General features: G+C 33.4%; 1 protein-coding gene and 1 long non-coding RNA gene across 2 annotated transcripts in view; one reads left to right on the top strand and one right to left on the bottom strand.

Moving 5' to 3' along the window:
* LOC149794256 (uncharacterized) overlaps nucleotides 1–12,977 on the bottom strand; it is a 32,581-nt gene extending 19,604 nt beyond the window's left edge. Inside the window, exon 1 of the long non-coding RNA XR_016422616.1 lies at nucleotides 12,832–12,977. This is a non-coding gene — a long non-coding RNA (uncharacterized LOC149794256). The remainder of the gene's footprint in view (nucleotides 1–12,831) is intronic.
* Nucleotides 12,978–20,682: 7,705 nt separating this feature from the next.
* On the top strand, nucleotides 20,683–21,267 carry LOC149794255 (protein CFDP2-like). The gene has a single exon (XM_089969096.1). The coding sequence runs from the start codon at nucleotides 20,683–20,685 to the stop codon at nucleotides 21,265–21,267; it is 585 nt and encodes a 194-aa protein (XP_089825222.1).
* The last annotated feature ends 2,280 nt before the right edge of the window (nucleotides 21,268–23,547 follow it).

Raw genomic sequence — 23,547 nt, 5'->3', positions numbered from 1 at the left:
ACCATGGTTATCCCAATAAATTCTGTGATGACATAAATGCCATGATTATCACCTTAAATTATACAATGGCATAAACACCAGGGTTATCACATTAAACTGCATAAACATCTGGGTTATCATATTAAATTGCACAAAGACATAAGCACCTAGTTTATCACATTAAATTCTGTGATGGCATCAACACCTGGGGTATCACATTAAATTTTTTGATGGCATAAACATCTGGAATATCACATTAAATTGCACAATGGCATAACCACTTGGGTTATCATATTAAAATGCATGATGATATAAACACCTAGGTTATCACATTAAATTGCACAATGGCACAAACACCTTAGTTATCACAGTAAACTGCAAAATGGCATTAATACGGGTTATCACAGTAAATTGCACAGTGGCATAAACATTTGGGTTATCACAATAAATTGCACAAAGGCATAAACATCTGGGTTTATCACAGTAAACTGCACAATCTCATAAACACTTGAGTTATCATAGCAAATTGTACAATGGCATATACACCTGGGTTATCACAGTAAATTACACAATGGCATAAACACTTGGGTTATCACAGAAAGCACAATAGCATAAACACCTGGGTTATTACAGTAAATTGCATAATGGTATAAATAACCGGGTTATAATGAACACCTGGGTTATAACATTAAATTCTTTGCAGTGTGATACCATATATGCTAATTATGTTCAGAGAACTTGGTGTGTCAAGTTTTTATAAAGGGGATGGGGTGGGGTCTGGCTTACCATCAGGAAAATTGTCATGCATGAAAATCTGTTAAAACTTTTAAAACGTTGGGAATAGGATCATCTCATGTGAAAATTACAGCATCCAATTACAATATTATATACACTTATGTTTCTGTATTTTGTGGTAGGGCAAAAGTTGAAATTTATAGTCAATTTTAAAAAAAATTCAAAACATTCAACCTCCCTTTTATGAAAAAGTCAATAAAAAACAAAATTACCATGACCAAAGCCAGCAAGGCTAATGAAGCCAGTACTCTGGGAAGTGCAATTTGCAAACACATCCTTGATTGTTACTTTATAACAATTTATGTTGACTCAATACCATTAATTTGCCTCTCTAAATTTGCTTCAAAAATCAAATTCTATTACTTTTACAATTTATAATGCAATTCTTGGGAGTCATTTCCAATTTTCATAGTGAATAGCAGAAAATTTTGGTTTCAAAGAGCTTTTGATGGCTACTTGTTGATTCAGGCATTGAGCCTTAAGTAACCAGATTCAAGTGGAATACCTTATATACTCACTGGTAAGTCAGGTCCAACTGTAAAAAAACAAAGACCCAGATATACTATTGTAAAATAAGCTGACAGATGTGGGTCTATACTACATGCTCTACTGATTATTCCTAAGAAACTGCAAAGATCCAGATCTGCTGGCAGGTTATGGGATGGCAGCTCTGGGTCTGTGTAGTTTAAAAAGAGATTTCACTCTTAAGAGAGAACATAATGCAATGCAAAGTAAATGATACAAATCAGCTTTAGACTTCACATCCACATTCAAATCAGAACACTTCCTAAGCTGATAGAAAACTTAATTTACTGTATATACTCATGTATAAGTCGAGTCCAACTGCAAACTGCATAGACCCAGATCTACTGGCAAATAATGTGCCAGCAGATCTGGGTCCGTGCAGTTTGTTAGGCATAATCAGAAGAACAAACAAGACCCTGTCTGCAGGCACATTATGCTCTGGCAGATCAGGATCTGCTTGCAGTTTGACTAAACTTATAAGTGAGTATATACGGTACTGAATATGATTTGTCATATTCATTTGCACAAGTATCAATGCAATCTTGCAGTAACAGCTTCAACCTATCAGAGATATGTGTTAGGATCATCTCTATTTTTCTACAATAAGTGAAGTCTCATACATGTAGTAATAAATCATTTATCCAAAACATGTATCCATAACATTCAAAATAAAAACAACAAAAAAAATAATTTAAAACTCAAGATGGTAAAATTCCACACACCTGCCTCTGGAGTTTGCTCTAAAACTACGCAGGCATTCAAAATGATAAACCAGAAGTAAATTGGTGTAATTGCTTTACTGACCCTAGCCAAAGGCAATCAAATATTTTAACTGCTGATATTTCAACAAAAACAATAACTTTAACAGCTGAAAAATTTCAAGTTCTGTTCTATCGCTAGATGAACAACATTGAGAAGTCTATACCAAATACTAGTGTTAAACTTTTTCTTTCAATGTTAAATTTTTGAACACAAAATGAAAATGTAATCTTAAAATCAGTAATTTTTCATGCTAATAACAAAAATAATTTTAAAAAATGAGGGAACTGTTTAATCAAACAGTGACAGATATTGGATGTATACATTAATGTAAATGAGAAGAAAATCCTGAATAAAAAATTAAAAATTCCACAGTGCTGTTCACCTGGTAAATCAAATAATAGGTAATAGAATATGGTAACATTGTGGGAGATTCTAACACCAACCTAGGTATGTATTTATTGAAAATCTATGTGGAAAGTTATTATTGTCTGCCATGTATTATATATTAATGCTTCTGAAATATTTTTAAAGGTAAAAAAATATCACAAGGGAGAGTCACAGTAGCTGAACTGGTAAAGCATCATACTCATAATCAAAAGGGGTACAGGTTCAATACCCATCCAGGTCAGCTTGAGTTGGCTGCCACACTGTGTCATTTGGAAGGGCACATTTTCTCAGCATGATATAACTGATACAGTTCTCCCTTATTATAATACTGTAGTTTGGGTCCATAACTGTTAACTGCATTATGTATAGAATCATGTTATAGTGAGAACTGCACTATGTATGAAATCACGTTATAGTGAGAACTGCATTAAGTATGGGATCATGTTATAGTGAGAACTGCATTTCTAGGGAGTAATGTGATAGTGAGAACTGCAATATGTACCAATCTGTAATATGGCAAGGATTATATATATCAGAAATGGACAATAAAGGTGGATTTATTGGCTAGACAATCATTTTAAATACGAGCTAACAGAAAACACTTGTTTTACTGCAGTAGAATCCATCTTCAAATGCCACACCTTCTGCCAAAAAAATCATGTTCTCTAAATACAGGTCATAACATACAGAATCAATAAATCTAGGCAACGAGAATGTCATTTCTCAAGACAGGTGATATGTCATAACAGCAGTCTTTCAAGACAGGTGTTACTGTAGTTCATTATTAGTTTTCAAAGAAGATGCAATAGTTAGTTGATAACTATTGCTTTCTTTTGAAGAACATATAAATAATCCAACAAATTAAAAATCTCTGCTATGTTTAAAAGATATAAATGTGGTATTCAGCTGAACTGGACTTGACTTTCAATTAATTCAACTCATTACACTTTATAAACACAAAATCTCAATAGCCATCTCTTGTACGGCTCCTACAATGATATTTCTTGTATTCTTGCACCGAATGTGGCTGTGTGCCATAATCCAAAATAAAATCAAAGATTAAAACTGTCAGTTCCAGGAAATGTTCGCTTCATTGCATCATCAGTGAAAATGGCTCTGCCTTAATGAATGACCATGCATTTAACAGGAACACATTTTAAGCCATTTTCACTATTATTCTGTGCAGAAATTTAATTTCCTTTGTGTTCAAAATCGTTTTTCATGACAACAACATGTGATTGTCTCAAATCAACTGTATATTATGAAATCAATAAGAATGCTAAACACTCTCTAAATATGAAAAAGGTGACTCAATGTGGATGGAAATATTTAATATCCAAACGAATAGAACTTCAATTTTGGTCGATAATCTCACATTATGGCAAGATGAGTAACAGTTGGTTAGGTCCATACAATAAACAGCCAGCACCAAGAATAAATGGAACAGTCCATGTCTATATACTATTGCCATCTTTATGGTTATGTAGTCCCAAAAGAGTTTTGGCAAAATAAAAGAAGTTTGATAAGCAAAAAATAAAAAATGTTGAGTACTGTATTGTCTTTAGTATTGCATATATGTAATATTATTTATGGAAATGGTCAAGTATGAGAATTTTTCAATAAACTGAGTATTTACCTCTCTCTCTGTCTCTGTCTCAAATTTAAAACAAACAAGCCCAACTTCCCACTTTGGCTTTGCTGATTATTTGCTTCTAATCTTTGTTATCTTTAAATGATTTTTTCAGATGTAAATGACACTAATTGCAAATATCAAATGTTTCTATTATTTTTCTTTTGTAATGAAATACTGTTCATTGTCTACTTAATTTTTTATGTTATGTAATTTGCCTTATGTCTTTTTGCACTAATTTCTTTCCCTCTTGTCTATTCATGTCTTTTCTTTCTTTCAATCTCTATCCATGTCTTTTCTGTCTTTTTCTCTCTATTTGTGTCTTTTCCTTACAAGAATTCATTTTTCTGGGTTCAATCCAATAATAAGAATGTCCCCAAGCTTATTGTTGGAGAAATATGGTATACAATGACAGGATGATAGTATGTGCAAAGGCTCTCAAATTCACAATTCAACAAAGGCTGCTGCCTAATGTCCAGCATGCACAGCATCCCTATTAACTGATTAGCATCTTCATTATCTTCTTCCATGCTATTGCTGCTTCTACCTGCATTTAAATCCCTGGATGTATAGCCATAAGATGCCCTTTTCATCCATCTCACACCCCTCTTCTTGACATGTTAAGCATCAATTCTTGTTCACAAGCAAGTTAATGTCTTTAATTCAATAACATGTCACTGTGGGGCACAGCTATTGTCAAGCTTTTGTTCTCATGAAGAAAATTAAAAGCCCACACCAATTCCTCTTAGAAAATGGGAGACAGTTGCTTCCCTTGATAATTAGGATCACAAAGGAAACATTAGTGTTAGTTCCACACTACTGCTAGCCTTCATTACAAATAATTAGATTTGTGTGTGAGTAACAAACAGGCATTGAAAATCTTAAGGGAAAACATTCATCAATCACAGTCATATTCTAAAGATGGGGAAATGCAAAAGTGGTACATATTTCTGTACAATTAATTATAAACTTATTATGATTCAAAATCTAAGGAGATATAATATAAATTGCCTAAGATTGATGCAAAAGAAAAATATTAATTTACTCTTGATTAAACAAGCCTTTCTTTCTTACTGGAAGAGTACTGTATATACCTGCATATAAGTCCAGTCTAACTGCAAACAAACACAGACTTTGGTCTGCTGCTGCATAATGTGCCAGCAGATCAGTGTTTATTCAACTGATTATTTCAAGCAAACTATGTAGCAAGCATATTATACAATAGCAGATCTGCATCTTTGTTGTTTGCAGATGGATTTGGCTTATAAATGACCATATCTGGAAGGTTCTTTTTTACAATGATCCAAACCAGCTTACCTGGCAGTCCCTTTTACAAAAATTCAATCCAGCATATCCAGTAGTCCCTTTTTACAATGATTCTAGCTAGCATATCTGACAGTCATTTTCACAATTATCCAAACTAGCATATCTTTAGTACCTTTTTACAATGATCCAAACTAGCATATCTGGTAGTCCCTTTTTACAATGATCCAAACCAGCATATTAGATATTCCACTTTTTACAATGATCCAATCTAGCATATCTGGCAGTCCCTTTTAACAATGATCCAATCTAGCATATCCAGTATTCACTTGTTACAATGATCCAATCTAGCATATCCAGTATTCACTTGTTAAAATGATCCAATCTATCATATCCAGTATTCACTTGTTACAATGATCCAAGTTAGCATAACTGGTAGTCCTTTTTCACAATGATCCAAACTAGCATACGGTTGTCCCTTTTACAATGATTCAAACCAACACATCCAGTAGTCCCTTTTTACAATGATCCAAACCAGCACATCTGGTAAGCATATTTATTATCATTATTATTAGTATCATTATTAGTATTATCATCATTATTATTATCATCATCATCATCATCATTATTATTATTATTATTGTTGTTGTTGTTACCATCATCATCATCATCATCATCATCATTATTATTATTATTATTATTATTATTATTATTAGTTATGAGAAGTCTAAAACACATTTTTGGCAAACATGAACCTGCTGAATAATGCTGACAAGTTATAATTCATGTTTTGATTTATGTTAATACTCATTACCACAACATAGTCTATTCAAATTTAGCATCATTGATATTTATCCACAATAGATTCTATTAAAATTTAAGTTCATTGATACTGACCCCCAATATATTCTATTCAAATTTAAGTTTATTAATACTTATCCCCCAGGAGATCCTTTTCAAATTTAGGCTCAATGATACTTAACCCCCCCCCCAACGATTCTATTCAAATGTAGGTTCATTAATACTAACCCTCAAATACACTCAATTCAAAGTTTGGTTCATTGGTACTTACCCCCCCACATTCTCTTAAAATTTAGGTTCATTAATACTTAGCACACATACACCATAGATCTGATTCAAATTTAGGTTAATTGATACTTACCCCCCCCCCAATAGATTCTATTCAATATTAGGTTAATTGATACTTAGCACTTTCCCTAATAAATCATATTCAAATTTAAGTTCATTAATACTACCCCCCCCATAGATTCTATTCAGAATTAGGTTAATTAATACTTATACCTACCCCCCCCCACTAGATTTTACTCAAATTTAGGTCAATTGATACTTACCCCACCCCCCCATAGATTCTATTAAAATTTAGGTTCACTGATACTAACCCCAATAGATTATATTTAAATTTAGGATAACTGATACTTACCTCACCCCCAACAGACTCTATTCAAATTTAGGTTAATTGATTCTTACCCCCCCACCCCCACCCCCCGCCACCACCACCATAGATTCTATTTTAATTTAGGTTCATTGATACTTACCCCCCAATAGATTCTATTCAAATTTAAATTCACTGATGCCTACCCACCCCAATTGATCCTATTCAAAATTAGGTTCACTGATGCTTACCCCACAATAGATTTTATTCAAATTTTAGGTTCATTGATACTTACCCCCCACTATATTCTATTCAAAATTAGGTTAATTGATACTTGCCCCCCCCCCCCATAGATCCTATTCATATTTAGGTTAACTGATAGTACCCCCAATAGATCCTATTCAAATTTAGGTTCATTAATACTTACCCCTCCCCCATAGATCCTATTACATGTTAGGTTCATTGATACTTATCCCCACCCCCCAATAGATCTGATTCAAATTTAGGTTCATGAATACTTACCCCCCAATAGATCCCATTCTATTAATTCAGGATGACTGGCATGATAATGAAATTTGAAATAAATTCTAATTACTACAGAGTACCACTAATGGAACAAAATACATTTTTTAAAAATTCCAAGCAATATACCTTATATCACAACCAAATGGATTTCTTCCCTATCCTGATCAACTTTCATACCAAATGGATTTCTTCCTCATCCTGATCAACTTTCATACCAAATGGATTTCTTCCTCATCCTGATCAACTTTCATACCAAATGGATTTCTTCTCTCTCCTGATCAACTTTCATACCAAATGGATTTCTTCCTCATCCTGATCAACTTTCATACCAAATGGATTTCTTCCTTATCCTGATCAACTTTCGTACCAAATGGATTTCTTCCCTATCCTGATCAACTTTCCTATGTATAAAATATGCAGAGCCTACAAGCATTAAATTGTAAAAATGTAAATAGTTTTCATTGCTATCCAGTACATGCTTTTTTGAAGGTAATGACGGCCCTTGATTCTGACATTGACAACCTAACATATTTACCACAATGCTACAGATTAAAGATGAAAGCTGTTACAGCTACACTCTATCCAGTGAAGACTGCTGAATCTCACTGTTTTATGTTTTTCACAAAATACATTACACAATGACTTAGGAACAAAACATTCACATACAAATATCCAGGTTAACACCATGTAAAAACTCTCAGATGGTAATAATAACTGTAACACCTCAATAAAGAAGACAGAGTCGGAAGCTGTTACACTGATGTTATACATACCAGTACATGTATTTGTCCAGATGTTACTGTCATCAATACTGTAGCAATCAATAGCATATTATGGATCATGATCAATAGGTTTTATTCATTACTGCTTCCAACAGCCTGCTAGTTAACTTTAATGTATATTTTATGTCATGGGACTCTTTGCTGGCTTTACTGATACATTGGCCTTAAAATTAAGGGGAACATTCTGGCCTTACAATTAAAGGGAAATTCTGTCCCTACAATTAAAGGGAAATTTTAGCCTTACAACTAAAACAAAATTCTAGCCTTACAATTAAAGTGAAATTCTGGTTTTACAATTAAAGGGGATTAAACTGGCCTTATGATTAAAGGGAAATTACAGTCTTATAATTAAAGGGAAATTCTGGCCTTACAATTAAAGGGAAATTACAGTCTTATAATTAAAGGGAAATTCTGGCCTTACAATTGAAGGGAAATTACACCTTTACAATTAGAGGGAAATTCTGGCCCTACAATTAAAGGGAAATTACAGTCTTACAATTAAAGGGAAATTTCCAGCTTTAGAAATAAAGCTAAATTCTGGCCTTACAATTAATGGGAAATTATAGCCTTAAAATTAAAGGATAATTCTGGCCTTACAATTAGAGACAAATTTCAGCTTTAAAACTAAAGGAAAATTCTGTTCTTACAATTAAAGGATAATTCTGGCCTAACAATTAAAGGTAAATTCCAGCTTTAGAATTAAGGGAAAATCCTGTCCTTACAATTAAAGGAAAATTCCAACCTTACAATTAAAGTGAAATTCCAGCCTTACAATTAAAGGAAAAACTGTATTAAAATTTGTTATCACTTTAATAATATTCATTTCAGTCTTAGCTATTACTGAATATACAATTTTCTGAATACTGGATTATCATATAAACAAGATATATGTCAAAACTGCAATTATTACAGTGCTGGTCAATGGTAGATCTGTCTGATACTTCAAACAAACTGAATTAACTCTTTTATCTTCCAGTGATATCGTGCCATGATATCTCATTGGTGATAATTGGTACACATATTTACATGTTTTTCTGAGTCTACATTTGATTCTATATTTCTGTATTTACTAAATATTTTCACACTGTATTTAATTTAATGAATGGATTAAACAAATTTTGTTTAAAGCAATCACATATACCTTTTCATTTGTGTTATGTATTCAGTTCATATGTTTATAAGAAAAGTTCATAAGTACAGAAAATTCTGTAGTTAAGCTGGCAAAAACAAAAAATATTTAGGTGCTATCAGATCATCCAAAGAAGGTTATAAATTTGTATACATGTATGTCTAAAAAACAAAATCCACAATGTTCTTTATTTTGACATGTGTCTTCATACAAAAATCAAATCTACTGCAGTTTTTGGCATAAGTGTAGTTGGGTTTGGTGTCTGTCATTACAGATGTCACAGTAGTAACATGTAATTGTCTAATGATCCATGCAATCAGTAAAATTTACATCTATTTGTGTTTAGGTAAGATTTGCGAGACATCTACCTTTTGATAAATTTAAAATGAGAAAATTAAGTTTTCTCTTAAACTGCCTTAGTTTCACTTGATTGCTGAAACATTATTCTCCTCAAACATTATCATGATCAATATAATTCTACATGTATAATAATTAGCATTTTACTTTCACATATAATAATTAGTACCTGGTATTTTACTTTCTAGTATAACAATTAGTATTTTACTTTAATGTATAATAATTAGTATTTTAATTTCATGCATAATAATCAGCAATTTACTTTCAGGTATAATAATTAGTGTTTCACTCTCAGGTATAATAATTAGTATTTAGGAACTGCTCCGGTGGTCTAGTGGTTAGAGCGTCCACCTCAGATGTGGGAGGTCATGGATTCAATCTCTGGCCAAGTCATACCAAAGACTTACAAAAATGGTACTAACAGGTGCCTCACTTGGCACTCAGCATTAAGAGGTTAGTGTTAGGACTGGTCGGCCTGGTGTCAGAATAATCTGGTTGAGTGGGACATCATGCTACATGTCTGCAGCATGATGCCCCAGTGCTAGACATCATTATAAACTGCCACACTGCAGAAATAACAGCAATAAGACTGAAAAATTGTTAAAGCTACATTAAAAATCTAAATCACACACACACACAATTAGTATTTACTTTCAGGTATAATGATTAGTATTTTACTTTCAGGTATAATAATTAGTATTGTTTTTTAGGTCTAATAATTAGCATTTACTTCCAGGTATAATAATTAGTATTTACTTTCAGGTATAATAATTAGTATTGTTTTTTAGGTCTAATAATTAGCATTTACTTTCAGGTATAATAATTAGCATTTACTTTCAGGTATAATAATTAGTATTTACTTTCAGGTATAATAATTAGTATTGTTTTTTAGGTCTAATAATTAGCATTTTACTTTCAGGTATAATGATTAGTATTTTACTTTCAGGTATAATAATTAGTATTGTTTTTTAGGTCTAATAATTAGCATTTACTTTCAGGTACAATAATTAGTATTTACTTTCAGGTATAATAATTAGTATTTATTTTCATGTATAATAATTAGTATTTACTTTTAGGTATAATAATTAGTATTTTACTTTCAGGTCTAATAGGGGCCCTGAGTGGCCGCGTGGTCTAAAGTGTTCTCTGTTACGGATCACTGCCATCTCACCTCTGTCTGCGTGGGTTCGAGTCTTGGATTCGGCCAATGTGGGTATGTGAGAAAGCTTGCCAGTAGCTTGTCGAGGGTCAGTGGTTCTTTCTGGGGATTTCCTGGGTTCTTCCTACACCATTAATACTGGCCACCATGTATAGCCTACTGTGTGCTGAAAAATGGCGTTAAACCCAACAACAACAACAACATTAGGTCTAATAATTAGTATTTTACTTTCAGGTCTAATAATTAGTATTTTACTTCATGACTAATAATTAGTATTTACTTTCAGGTATAATAATTAGTATTTATGTTCAGGTATAATAATTAGTATTTACTTTGAGGTATAATAATTAGTATCTATATTCAGTTATAATAACTAGCATTAACTGTCAGGTATAATAATTAGTATTTTACTTTCAGGTCTAATAATTAGTATTTACTTTCAGGTATAATAATTAGTATTTATTTTCAGGTATAATAATTAGTATTTATTTTCAGGTATAATAATTAGTATTTATTTTCAGGTATAATAATTAGTATTTATTTTCAGGTATAATAATTAGTATTTATTTTCAGGTATAATAATTAGTATTTATTTTCAGGTATAATAATTAGTATTTATTTTCAGGTATAATAATTAGTACATGTATTTACTTTCAGATATAATAAGTATTTTAAATTCATAGTAAAGTTAAAACATGGTGATTACACTTTCAAAAAGAAAATGAATGCTGTTTAATTTTGATAAAGATTCTGCCAGTATATTTCTTTAAATACATTCCACATTTTTTAATTTTTGAATACTGTATATACTAGCTTATATGATGAGGCCAACTGCAAATTGCACAAACCCAGAACTGACATTGCATAATGCACTGGTAGATCTGTATCTGTGCAGTCTGATAGTAATAATCAGTAGAACAAACAATATAGACCCTGATCTGCAGATGCATTATGCTCTGGGAGATCTGGATGTCCGCTGATTGCAGTTCGGCTTGACTTATAAGCTAATATATATGGCACTCTGTACAATTATTTTTGTCAACATGGCAACCAAAGTAAATTCTTGAACAATTTCTGTATGAGTAGTATTGGTTACTTAACATTGAACAATAAATAACTGAACAGAGTCACGTGTAGTATGGAGACAATTGATAATTAAATGAAAACAACATAAATGTTGCAACAACTATATATTACAACCTACTCAAATGTAATGACCTGTTAGAAATCAAAATGTAATCATCCAGATTAGATCGAGAGAAAAAAATCACTGAGGACACAGTGATATGTATACAAATCTGACCATTGACAATTTTGATAATTATACTTGATGGAAAAGTATAAATTATGTGATTTTTTTTCAACAAACATTTTTTCACTCTATTTGGTTGCTATGGTAATGATAAACATATTAGTTTCACTGACTGTTTTTATATTAGCAATCTGCCTGCACATATGCATCACACATTCAGTCCAATTTCACCCAGTTTGAATATAAATACTAGTTTTGTATAAGTTATATGGATTCTGCTCAAACAGTCATATTATTCCAAAACAATTCTGCATACAGAGATGGGCAGTTAGAAACAAATAAGTACAGGTGAAAAGGTCATGCAAAAATCATCCATCACTAAAACAAGCAAATATGTATGCACAAGAATTCTACATTTTATTAAATGGTAAATCAAATCTTCATCACAGATAAGTTATATGAAGTCCATACAACATCCACTCTTAGCTACCAAAATCATGAAAATGTGGGCAACTGATTAAAAGCCAAATTAAAAATAGAAAAATTCATTTATACATTAAATATGTATAAATGTTCTAATTGGCATGTTCCTTCTATTTGCATTAGTGTAGGTTAGTATGAGAGTCATGTGACCTAAGCTGTTGAATCACATTTCAAAAACTATTTCAACCAAAGGGCCAATGATGGAAGTATCACCTGACATGGTTAATTTGTCTTGTCAATTATCATACATTCTTCAAAGCAGGCGAAACCTTTATTTTGTAACGATCATAAGCCTTATGAATTATATGAACTTTTTAATAAGAATTGCTCATTCTTTACAGCAATTAGGTTTTTAGTTTATAAAACCACATTTACAATAATTTGCAGCTGAATGCAGTGAACTTACTTACCTGTGTTTTGCATACTAATGCTACAGACACTTGGTCCTCTTTTCCACTCAAACCCTTGATGGCTGAATTTAGTTTAATGGACCATGCTATAAGAGCATTAAACAGCAGTGTATGTTACACATCAGAAATGCAGTGCTCCCAATGAGAAAATGGTGAACCTCCTGTTTAAGAAAAAATAACAAATTATGGTATAATTTCGTTATAACTGATGAGCTCAATATGCTCAAATTTTACATATGTAAGCAAGAGAATGAACTCTCTACTGATGGAGTACACATTATGCCTAAGCTTGGAGTTTCGCTGAAAGGTATTTTAATGTTGCATAGTAATCTGTGTTTTGTTTAGTTTTATATTGTGACAAGAACTGACACGATGCTGTATATTAATGACAAAAACTGATATGGTGCTGTATATAGCCAACAAAAACCAACATCTGTATAGTAATGACAAAACTGACATGATGCTGCATCTTAATGACAAACACTGACATGATGCTGCATCTTAATGACAAACACTGACATGATGCTGTATATTAATGACAAAATCTGATATGATGCTGAATAATGATGACAAAACCAACATCTGTATATTAATGAAAAAAGTGACATGATGCTGTATATTAATGCCAAAAACTGACCCAAGGCTGTATATTAATGAAAAAAGTGACATGATGCTGTATATTAATGACAAAAACTGACATGATGCTGTATATTAATGACAAAAACTGACATTATGCTATATATTAATGACAAAAACTAACATAATGCTGTGTATTAATGACAAACACTGACAGGATGTTGTATATTAATGACAGCAATGTACCTGTACCCATGCATATGAATGAGTTATTTAACTATCGTGAAAATATTACAAATTATAATTTAAAATATTTCATAAACTAGAGTTCTAAAAATGAGTAAATACTCTTTTGTGGCAGCATTGTCATGGCACAAATTGAATGAAATCATTATATGTGCATCCCCTATTAAGAAAAGCGCTTCAAATGCTTCAATGAACACTAATTAACAATAGAGGAGGATACAAATACAGGAAAATAAATTTTCACAGGTTTCTTGCTTTTATCAAAGTAAATACTTTGAATCAGAGTTACATGAAGTACACATCATAACCATACGATATCATTATGTAATATGTACCATCTTTTAATGCTGGTAGCCATGAAACACATTAAAATTTGGTGTGCCTTATATTGGGGTGTAACAAGACTGTGTCATAATAAACAAAAATTGGTACTGAATGAGGGAAACCACGTAAGCAGTTATCACATTAGCCAGGAATACAAAATTAAGTTGAATAAATCAAGCATGAAACAAAATTTTGCTAGGTTCATAAAACACAGTTATAAGAGGGGCAACTGTACAGTGAGGAGTTTATAGTGAGGGAACTCTGCAGGTTAATTAAGTTAGGAAATGAGATCATAAAAAACAAATGTAAGGGAGTTGAATGCATACTTTTATTTGCCTAAATATATGGAGCCTCCAATTTTCCAGAAAACTATTTTTATTATTTTTAATAGTACATACAAATTTTTGGGACACTAAGTACACCTTTCAAAGCTGCATGAAAAATAAAAAAAAAGTCAAGTTGGAACATAAATGAAGGAAAGTTCTCATGTGCTCAAAAATAGGCGATTCATTAGACTACTGTCAGACCATAGAACTGCTTTGATTATCCTAATTATTGTGTGGATTATCCTAACTATTGTGTGGATTAACTGAAGGTGCTGTAAGTAGGCAGCAATAAAAACAACTGACACTCTACAAATTATGATCATGCATTTCCATTACAAAACAAGTTGCAACCTTGTTAAAGGTGATGATAAAGGAAAAACAGTGAGGGGAGTTAATTAATAAAGCATATTGATAACTGAAAAATGAAATGTCATCAGCACCACAACAAGCCAACATGCTGATTGCATGTGTCTTTCTTTTTTAGCACTGGAAAGCATACAAAGGGAGACAAAGCAGTCATAAACATGAAATCAGATAAATGGAAACCACTAGCAAGTGCTGGCATTTAATTATGATTGGCCATAAATTTGTCTTTATTTTATAATGTAACCAATTTAACCAGTAGAAGTGGTGTTAAATAAGTATTGTTGAATAACCTTAACATATATTTTGCACATTAATAAACTTTATCTAATATGTCAGTCATGCAAGTTTCCAATTTCTTGTTGTCTCAGTTTTATTCAAATGGCAGATTTTCCATTAATAAAGTCATTTTGGTTTTAGTTTGGTCTTCACATCTATATTAGCATTGCAAATAATGATATCTTAAAATTAAATTCCTGGATCAATTCAAGTGATATGGCTCATTTATATATTTAGGAAAATCACTGCCATAGTTGGAGTTGTTGTATCATGATTGGTTCAGACATCTTTGAAAAAAAGTTTGGTTATCTTTCAGATTTTTAGAGGTAAGATAATATTAATAAATTTAAATCATTTCAGCAATATTTTCAATTGTCAAAGAGAATCTATACACTGTGGAACAATCTCAGTATCAGAACACTCTCCAATCAACAGTTTGCATAAATTACTAAAATCTGGGTCAAGGTCATTTTAGGTACCAGTATTTTTAAATGATTGAGACTTTAATCAACTGATTTTGCATTAATTCAAGCAGACTAAGATTCTGACCAGTATTGAACTTGCTAGGTGCATTGATACCATCCTTACAAGGATTCTGACCAGTATTAAACTTGCTAGGTGCATTGATACCATCCTTACAAGGATTCTGACCAGTATTAAACTTGCTAGGTGCATTGATACCATCCTTACAAGGATTCTGACCAGTATTGAACTTGCTAGGTGCATTGATACCATCCTTACAAGGATTCTGACCAGTATTAAACTTGCTAGGTGCATTGATACCATCCTTACAAGGATTCTGACCAGTATTGAACTTGCTAGGTGCATTGATACCATCCTTACAAGGATTCTGACCAGTATTAAACTTGCTAGGTGCATTGATACCATCCTTACAAGGATTCTGACCAGTATTGAACTTGCTAGGTGCATTGATATCATCCTTACAAGAGAGATATTAACTTTACAGACAAAATATTCAGCAAACATGACAATTTTCATTAGTACATAAATTATTTGGTCACATGGAAAGTCATTATTTTTTAACATCCAGATCATTCAGTTAATGATGACAGTTAAGCAATCGGGCCAACAGGATTAAGGTAGCAAGTAACTTAGCTGTTATCTGATAACCAAACTTTGTCAAACCTTCCAAGATATGAGGCCTTTAAGTCCTCCTGGAGTGAATTTGTAAGGCCCTTCATTCTTAAATGGGCCATGCCTATTATTTCATTATTTTTTTAAATGGGCCATGTCTATTATTTCATTATTTTAATCTTATTATTTTATAATTACATTACAACAATAATCAACACTTACACAGAATTCATTTAAATTACTGCATTCATTTTATGCTAGTATTTCTCATTGAAACTTTTTTTTTACAAGTTCTTATTTAACATATGAATATCTCGAAATAAGAATTTAAACAAAATGTGTTTTACTTTAATTGTTGCACAGTTATGCAAATTTTAAAATGATTTTTTTTCATTCTGATTAGATGCCAAGATGGCTGAATGGTTAGTGTTTATGGTGACGAAAAAGAGTACACTGCCTCAGTATTTGTTTCCAGTACTAGAAGTAATGGTATGGCAGATCCCAAAAAATGTATATCAAAATATAGTGATCTTTTGTCAAAAAGTTCATGACCACAAACAAAAATGGTCAAAAGGATGGGTTTTGGTTTAGTGTTGTATGGCACAACAATAAAAGTAGATTATTTTGCGTTCATGTTTACTCATGGAGTAAATTGCCTTGCCCGAGGAAATACAATGGTGGCTGACCTTAGCTGGCCCTATGTAGGATATGAACCGGCACTGTTTAAGATATGAGACATGTGTGCTAAACAATGAGCCACTGCAACTCCTTTAATTTTAATAAGAACCATGACATTATCCTCCAATAGTTCTAATATGGCATTCAAATAGCACATATTTTTACAGACATAAAATTTTGTGGTTTAGTCCCATAAGGCATATCTTAAATTTTTACATATATCGACTATAGTTAAAAAGATGTTTTATAATATATACTGACATTATTTTGAGAGGACTATTTTTAAGACATCTATGGCCTCTAAAAGTTATGTGCAGCGAAAAATACCACTGTATGGTAGCAGCATGAATTGATGAGAAACTTTACCCCTCAGACATTTGATTGCCCCATCAGACATTTGACTGCCCCATCAGACAATTGACTGCCCCATCAGACATTTGACTACCCCATCAGACAACTGACTGCCCCATCAGGCATTTGACTGCCCCATCAGACAATTTACCAGTTCTTTTTATGACTAATAATCAGAATCGATTTTACAATATTTTTCTTTCAGCACTATCAGCAATTCTTAATTGACTGATCCACTGTGACAAGTCATTGTGCCTATAATTGCATAATGTTACACTTGAAGGAATCTTGAGGAACTTTGTTATTATATTACACAATTGAAGAGTTTCTTTATAGCTCTGTCAATAAGTACATAATATTAAATATTGCTTTGATAAAGAGCTATATAGTGTATGAAAGTGCTATATTGAATTTTATCTCATGCATCTGCATGCAACTGTTTAATAATAAACTTATTCATCACAGGAACCATATCTTCAGACTGTTTACTGCAGATAAATGGATCAATAAAAAGATCAAACCTTGCAAATAATACCATACCAGGAATAAAAGCAGAGCAGATATTAATAAAAGAATGTTTCCTTTATACATTTACCCAGATATTATTATTGTTGTTGCTGTTGTTGTAATAAGGTTCAACGCCATTTTTCAGCACAGGATAGGCTATAATCATGGAGGAAGAACCCAGGAAAGCCCCAGAAAGAACCACTGAGCCATGAGAAGCTACCAAGTTTTCTCAAAACGAATGAGCCTGAGACTCAAACCCATGCAGACAGAGGTGAGATGGCAGTGATCCTTAATGATGAGTGCTCTAGACCACTCGGCACCCCCCCCCCCCACCCCCCGATATTATTGCAAAAAAAAGGTTACTTCTTGAGAAATCAAGCCATTTTAGCTACTTTGGAAGAGCTTCCTGTTTGTAATTTACAGTTCTTGATTTTGACATCAGCTGCTTACCATAAATATTCACAAATAAGATGAATCAAACTGCAAACTGCACAGACCCAGATCTGATGTCACATAATGTGCTGGCAAATCTGGGTCTGTACAGTTTGTTAGGAGTAATCAGTAGAACAAACTGTACAGACCCTGATCTGCAGGTGCATTATGCTACAAAAGATCAGGATCTTTGTAGTTTGCAGTTTGACTCAGCTTATAAGTGCGTATATATGGAAATGACTTTTTTTTGCCATTAGGTAGCCATTTTCCAAATGGATGATAAAATAAATAGCAAAAATACACCACCAGCTACTTTACATTTAATTCAAACTGTGCTGTAGTAGCTCCACACAAACAAAAGTTAAAACTTAAAGATTGCAAGAAAAGTCAATTACTTGTGTATTTGTGTTAAAGATTTTGACTAAATTTACTGGAAATAACCATTGACAACATGATGAAGAAAAACATTTTCTGTACTCATGTGAAATCACATTGGAATTGTCTCTAATAGCTAATAAGAAGTAATGATTAAACCAAATTTACCCAATTTGATGGGATCAATGATCATACCTGCATTATAAGAGGGGCAGTAGTACATTGAGGGGATTTATAGTGAGGGATCATGGTAAATACTCTTGAATAATGTAATGCGATCCATGACCATCCCCACACCATTAGAATGGTAGCAGTATACTGAGAGGATTTATAGTAAGGAGCAATTGTACTACTACTGAATAATGAAATGTAACCAAGGACCATATCCACATAGGTGGGGCAGTGTTATACTGAGGTAATTTATAATGAGGGAATATTGAACTGCTGAATAATTTAATGGGATCAAGGACCATACCTGCAATATAACAGGGGCAATATTACACTGAGGGGATATATATAGTGAGGGGTCATTGTAATACTACTGAATAATGAAATGGAGCCAAGGACCACACCCACATAAGTGTTATACTAAGGTTATTTATAGTGAGGGAATATTGAAAAGCTGGATAATTTAATGGGATCAAGGATCATACCTGCAATAAAAGAGGGGCAATATTATACTGAGGGGTTATACAGTGAGAGGTCATTGTAGTACTATTGAATAATGTATAGGGATCCATGACCATCCTCACATTATAAGAATGGTAGCATTATAATGAGGGGATTTATAGTAAGGTAATATGAACTACTATTGAATAATATAATGATATCAAGGACTATACCTGCAATATAAGAGCACTAGTGGTATGCAGATGGGATTTATAGTGAGGGGTCACTGTTGTATTATGTAATAATGTAAAAGGATCCGTGGTGATGCCTTATAAAATTGGACTGTGTTATAAGAAGATACCATATGGTGATGGACCACTGCATACTGGAATAAATTTGGAAAATCAAACTTTATATTTGTATGGACTTTTGAATGTAATGAACACCATTCTTGATTGTTTAATCAATACCTGTGACACTCTTTTCTTAAAGAAACTACTTTCAGTAAGCAAAGTTATAAGGAAGGATTCTATTATGCACACCATGTCTTATGGGTTATAACAGTGAGCCTTGCTCTAAATTATGATGGCTGGGGTCCACAGTAAGCAAATTTATAAGGAAGGATTCTATTATGCACACCATGTCTTATGGGTTATAACAGTGAGCCTTGCTCTAAATTATGATGGCTGGGGTCCACAGGGTGTCATTGTGCTATGTAATGTATTATGCAACAGCATAACAAGCTCAAGAAAATGATGCATACCATATACAAACTGGAGGGAGTACAGAAACAGGCACAAGCTCATGCTTCAAATGCAAGTCACTGGTGATACCTGGATACTGTTCACTTTTATCACTAATGGCAGTACAAATGTTTTATAACCACAGCCTTTGCAGACATTTTTTCTGATAACAGACTGGACACTATATTTTGCGATAACAGACATAATATATGATATTCTTTTGTTGTTACTTTTGGAATGGAAATATAGCGCTGACAACCATTCTAGGAAAATAGTCCTACCAGGTATGTTTTTCTACAACAGCATGGTAGCAAGATTCTACGAAAACAGCCCTGGTAGTGATCAGAGTAACAAGCCTGACAATGTTTTGAACAAAAACTGACAGCCCAGATGGAAGTATTTTTAAAACAAATGACAAACACCCTTGCAACCACATTTTTATTACAGTAGCCACTGCAGTGAAGACTGAAGGACTCACAGTACAAATTCAGTTCCCATAGTAAACCTATGCAAACACCATGATAATAATAATTTCATAACTTACAATTTTTGAGTGCTCATGATCAAACCTATATGTATTAGTACAGATGAAAACTGGATGTCAGCTTCTGTGTAGAGAAAAGGATATGAGCTGTGTCATTTTCTGGACCTGCATGTGTTTGAAACATGTGTTTTCAATTCTGCACCAAAGAGTCAGGTGCTAATTTTCGTAATGAGTGTTCCAAACTCAAAGCCTGCTAAAGAACTGAAATTCCATCAATAAAACAATGTCTCTATTTTTTTCACATGCAACTAGGATAAGCTCTCAAAAGATTCTTTTTCCTAAAACATAAATTATATTATTTACCAACCCTGGCCAGCCAAGTTGGAGGAAATCAGCTGTGGTCAGGCCTGGAGAGGGTTGGGTTCTGCCAGACAACAGCTGCCCTAGACACACCACATGAAAAATGACAACCATTACCTACCCCATACTAGCTTGGTCGTCACCTTCCATCGTGCACCAGGGCGGAGGTGGAAAGTATATGACTGTTGCTCAGAGCAGCAAGATTCGTGTCAGGAACAACATCATCATTGACACCTGGAACATGAGTAAACTGTACTTCAGTGGCAGAGAAGACAAACATGAGCAGGGAGTTGGGCTCCTTGTACACAAGGACAGTGTGAGTACTGTCATAGGAAGTCGGCCAGTATCCAGCCAGCTAATTACCATCTGCCTCAGGGTAACTCCATTCAACATCACCATAATACAGGCATATGCCCCAACATCAGACTATGATGATGCAGATGTGGAAGACTTCTATCACCAGCTGCAAGAAATTGTGGATAAAACGCCAAAGAAAGACATTCTGGTTGTGCAAGGTGACTGGAATGCCAAGATAGGCGAGGTCACTTGCATGAACTGGAAAGGAACATGTGGGCGCTGCTGCAATGCACAGACAAATGAGAGAGGGCTGAGGCTCCTGGAATTTGCTAGTTTCAATGACCTTATGCTGGCAAACACCTTCGGCCAGCACAAAGTATCCAGAAGATAGACATGGCACAGTCCAAGAGGAGACCATCACAGTCAGATCGACTACATCATGGTGAAGAGGCGCCTACAGTCAAGTAAAACATCGCCAAAACTATAAGCTTTTTCCGGAGTGGTCATAGGAAGTGACCATGATCTGGTGATGATGACCTTCAGGTTCCATCTAAAGAAGGTCAAAAAAGAGAGCCACACAAGAATGATTGGTGGGAAATTTGTACTGCTCACTATCCTCATTGCTGACAATACCGACATGGACACATTGATCACCACGTTCAATACAGCAATGACCGAAAATGCATTTCCTACTTGCATTTTAGGTCTGAATTGCAAAAATCTTAATGCCTTAACGAGCTATAATTGTATGAAAACAGCCATGACAGTCACATAAAGGGCAGCCTTCAGTTCTTGTAACAATATGCATGTTATTAAGATAAGAACCTATCTATCTAAATTCCACTTGCTCAGTTCGGCAATTGCAATTTTTTTTTTGCTCATCAAGAATAAACTCTGCTTGATCCAGCTGTTATAGAAATATAAAAGTTGATCTTAACAACTTTAACAGAAATTATGTGAAAGACTGCTTTTCAGAACTTATTCTGTAATCCTTCTAACATCAGTTTTAAGTAAGAACATATTGAGATCAGTCTGCTCTCTCTAGTAAGTGTTTATTAGCCAAGTTTGGTCTGTGGGTTTACTGTCATTTTTCAGCACATAATAGGCTATACATGATGGCCAGTATAATAAGTTTGGTGGGGAAGAACCACTGACCTCACAGGAGCTACTGAGAAGCTCTCTCATCTCTCACATACCCATGTTAACTGAGATGAGACATGAACTCATGCAGACAGATATGAGATGTGAATGATGTCAGTACCTTGGACTACTTGGATCCATGGGGCAAAAGCCTTAGCAGCCAATATTTCTTTTGGGCAACAGTTCAAAGACAACAGCCCCATATTGTTGGATACAAGCCCTAGTATACATTATTTTAATTGCCTGTCTGTCTGTTTCTTTGTTATTCATTTCCTGTATAAAGCAGGTCTGTGCAGCATTATAAACTTCTGCAGCATATCAGCACAATACTGGTTACAGGGTTCAAATTAAAAATTAAGTTCTAACAAAGCAAAGATAAATAATTAGTACAGAACATATTTAGGGAACACCACTAAGTCATTTTTATTTTAGAAAGGGAATCCATGAATGTTAATTTCAAAATATAGTTCTGGCTGTCATGTAACTACATATAGTCACAACAGTCATATTAAAAAAGCTGGCATACTTAGCAATTATATTTTCAGTCACAACAGTCATGTTATTAAAGCCTGCATACTAAGCAAACATATTTTCAGTCACAACAGTCATGTTATTAAAGCCTGCATACTAAGCAAACATATTTTCATTCATAACAGTCATATTATCAAAGCCTGCATACTTAGCAATATTTTCAGTCACAACAGTCATGTTATCAAAGCCTTCATACTTATTAATCATATTTTCAGTACCACAGTCATACAATTCTAATTGCATTGATTAGGGGGAAATGAAACTAAATAAAATCAATCATTGAAAATTAACCTATCAACAGCAACATTACTGCATATTCAATTGTAACATTGGGCACAAAACCAACGCATTTTGAGACCCCATTCATTCAATCAGTCTATATTCATCTCAAGGGAACTTTGGGTTAATAAAAGTCTTGAGTCCAAAATCCAAAGAGAAAAATAAATCCAACACTGATTATCCTGACTCCAAGTCTACAGAGACAGGAAATTCATCTAAAATAACTGCTCATCCTGATTGCTGAGAATGATTTAAAAAATTTACAAATTACCTGCGATCAATATGCATGCAGACTGAAAAACATTTTCTATAAAATCGAGGCTGATGTTCTACTGATATTCCAGATAAAAATTCAAACATTTTATCTCTACCATTAAAATGTCATACATGCTGGTGTACTGAATCCTATGAATCTTTGACATAATAAAAATCTGACAGTTTATAACAGTATTTTTTACAAGTATTTAGACTGGTCAAATTTGCATCACATGATGCAGAAAACTAATACATGCAGGGGAAGGAATTGGGCTAATTCCATATCCAAAATCCCACAAGGGGTCCTCAGTGCAGGGCATTTTTATGCACTCCACTAATTCGTTTAGCTTAGAATAATTAAATCATTTCTACACATGAAAATAAGATGTTTATTAGTAGACACAAAAATACCCTTGCCAACTGAGTACTCAAAAATATACAGATGGGTGAGGAGAAATTACCAGCG

The sequence above is a fragment of the Sinohyriopsis cumingii genome, chromosome 8 (assembly GCF_028554795.1).
Source record: "Sinohyriopsis cumingii isolate HCF-2022 chromosome 8, ASM2855479v2, whole genome shotgun sequence".
In the NCBI taxonomy this organism is placed as follows: Eukaryota; Metazoa; Mollusca; class Bivalvia; order Unionida; family Unionidae; genus Sinohyriopsis; species Sinohyriopsis cumingii.
The sequence above is the reverse complement of the archived record's forward strand: the minus strand, read 5'-3'. Positions and strand labels throughout refer to the sequence as shown.

Coding starts and splice junctions, on each gene's coding strand:
- LOC149794255 (XM_089969096.1), top strand. CDS start 20,683: ATGACAACCATTACCTACCCCATACTAGCTTGGTCGTCACCTTCCATC.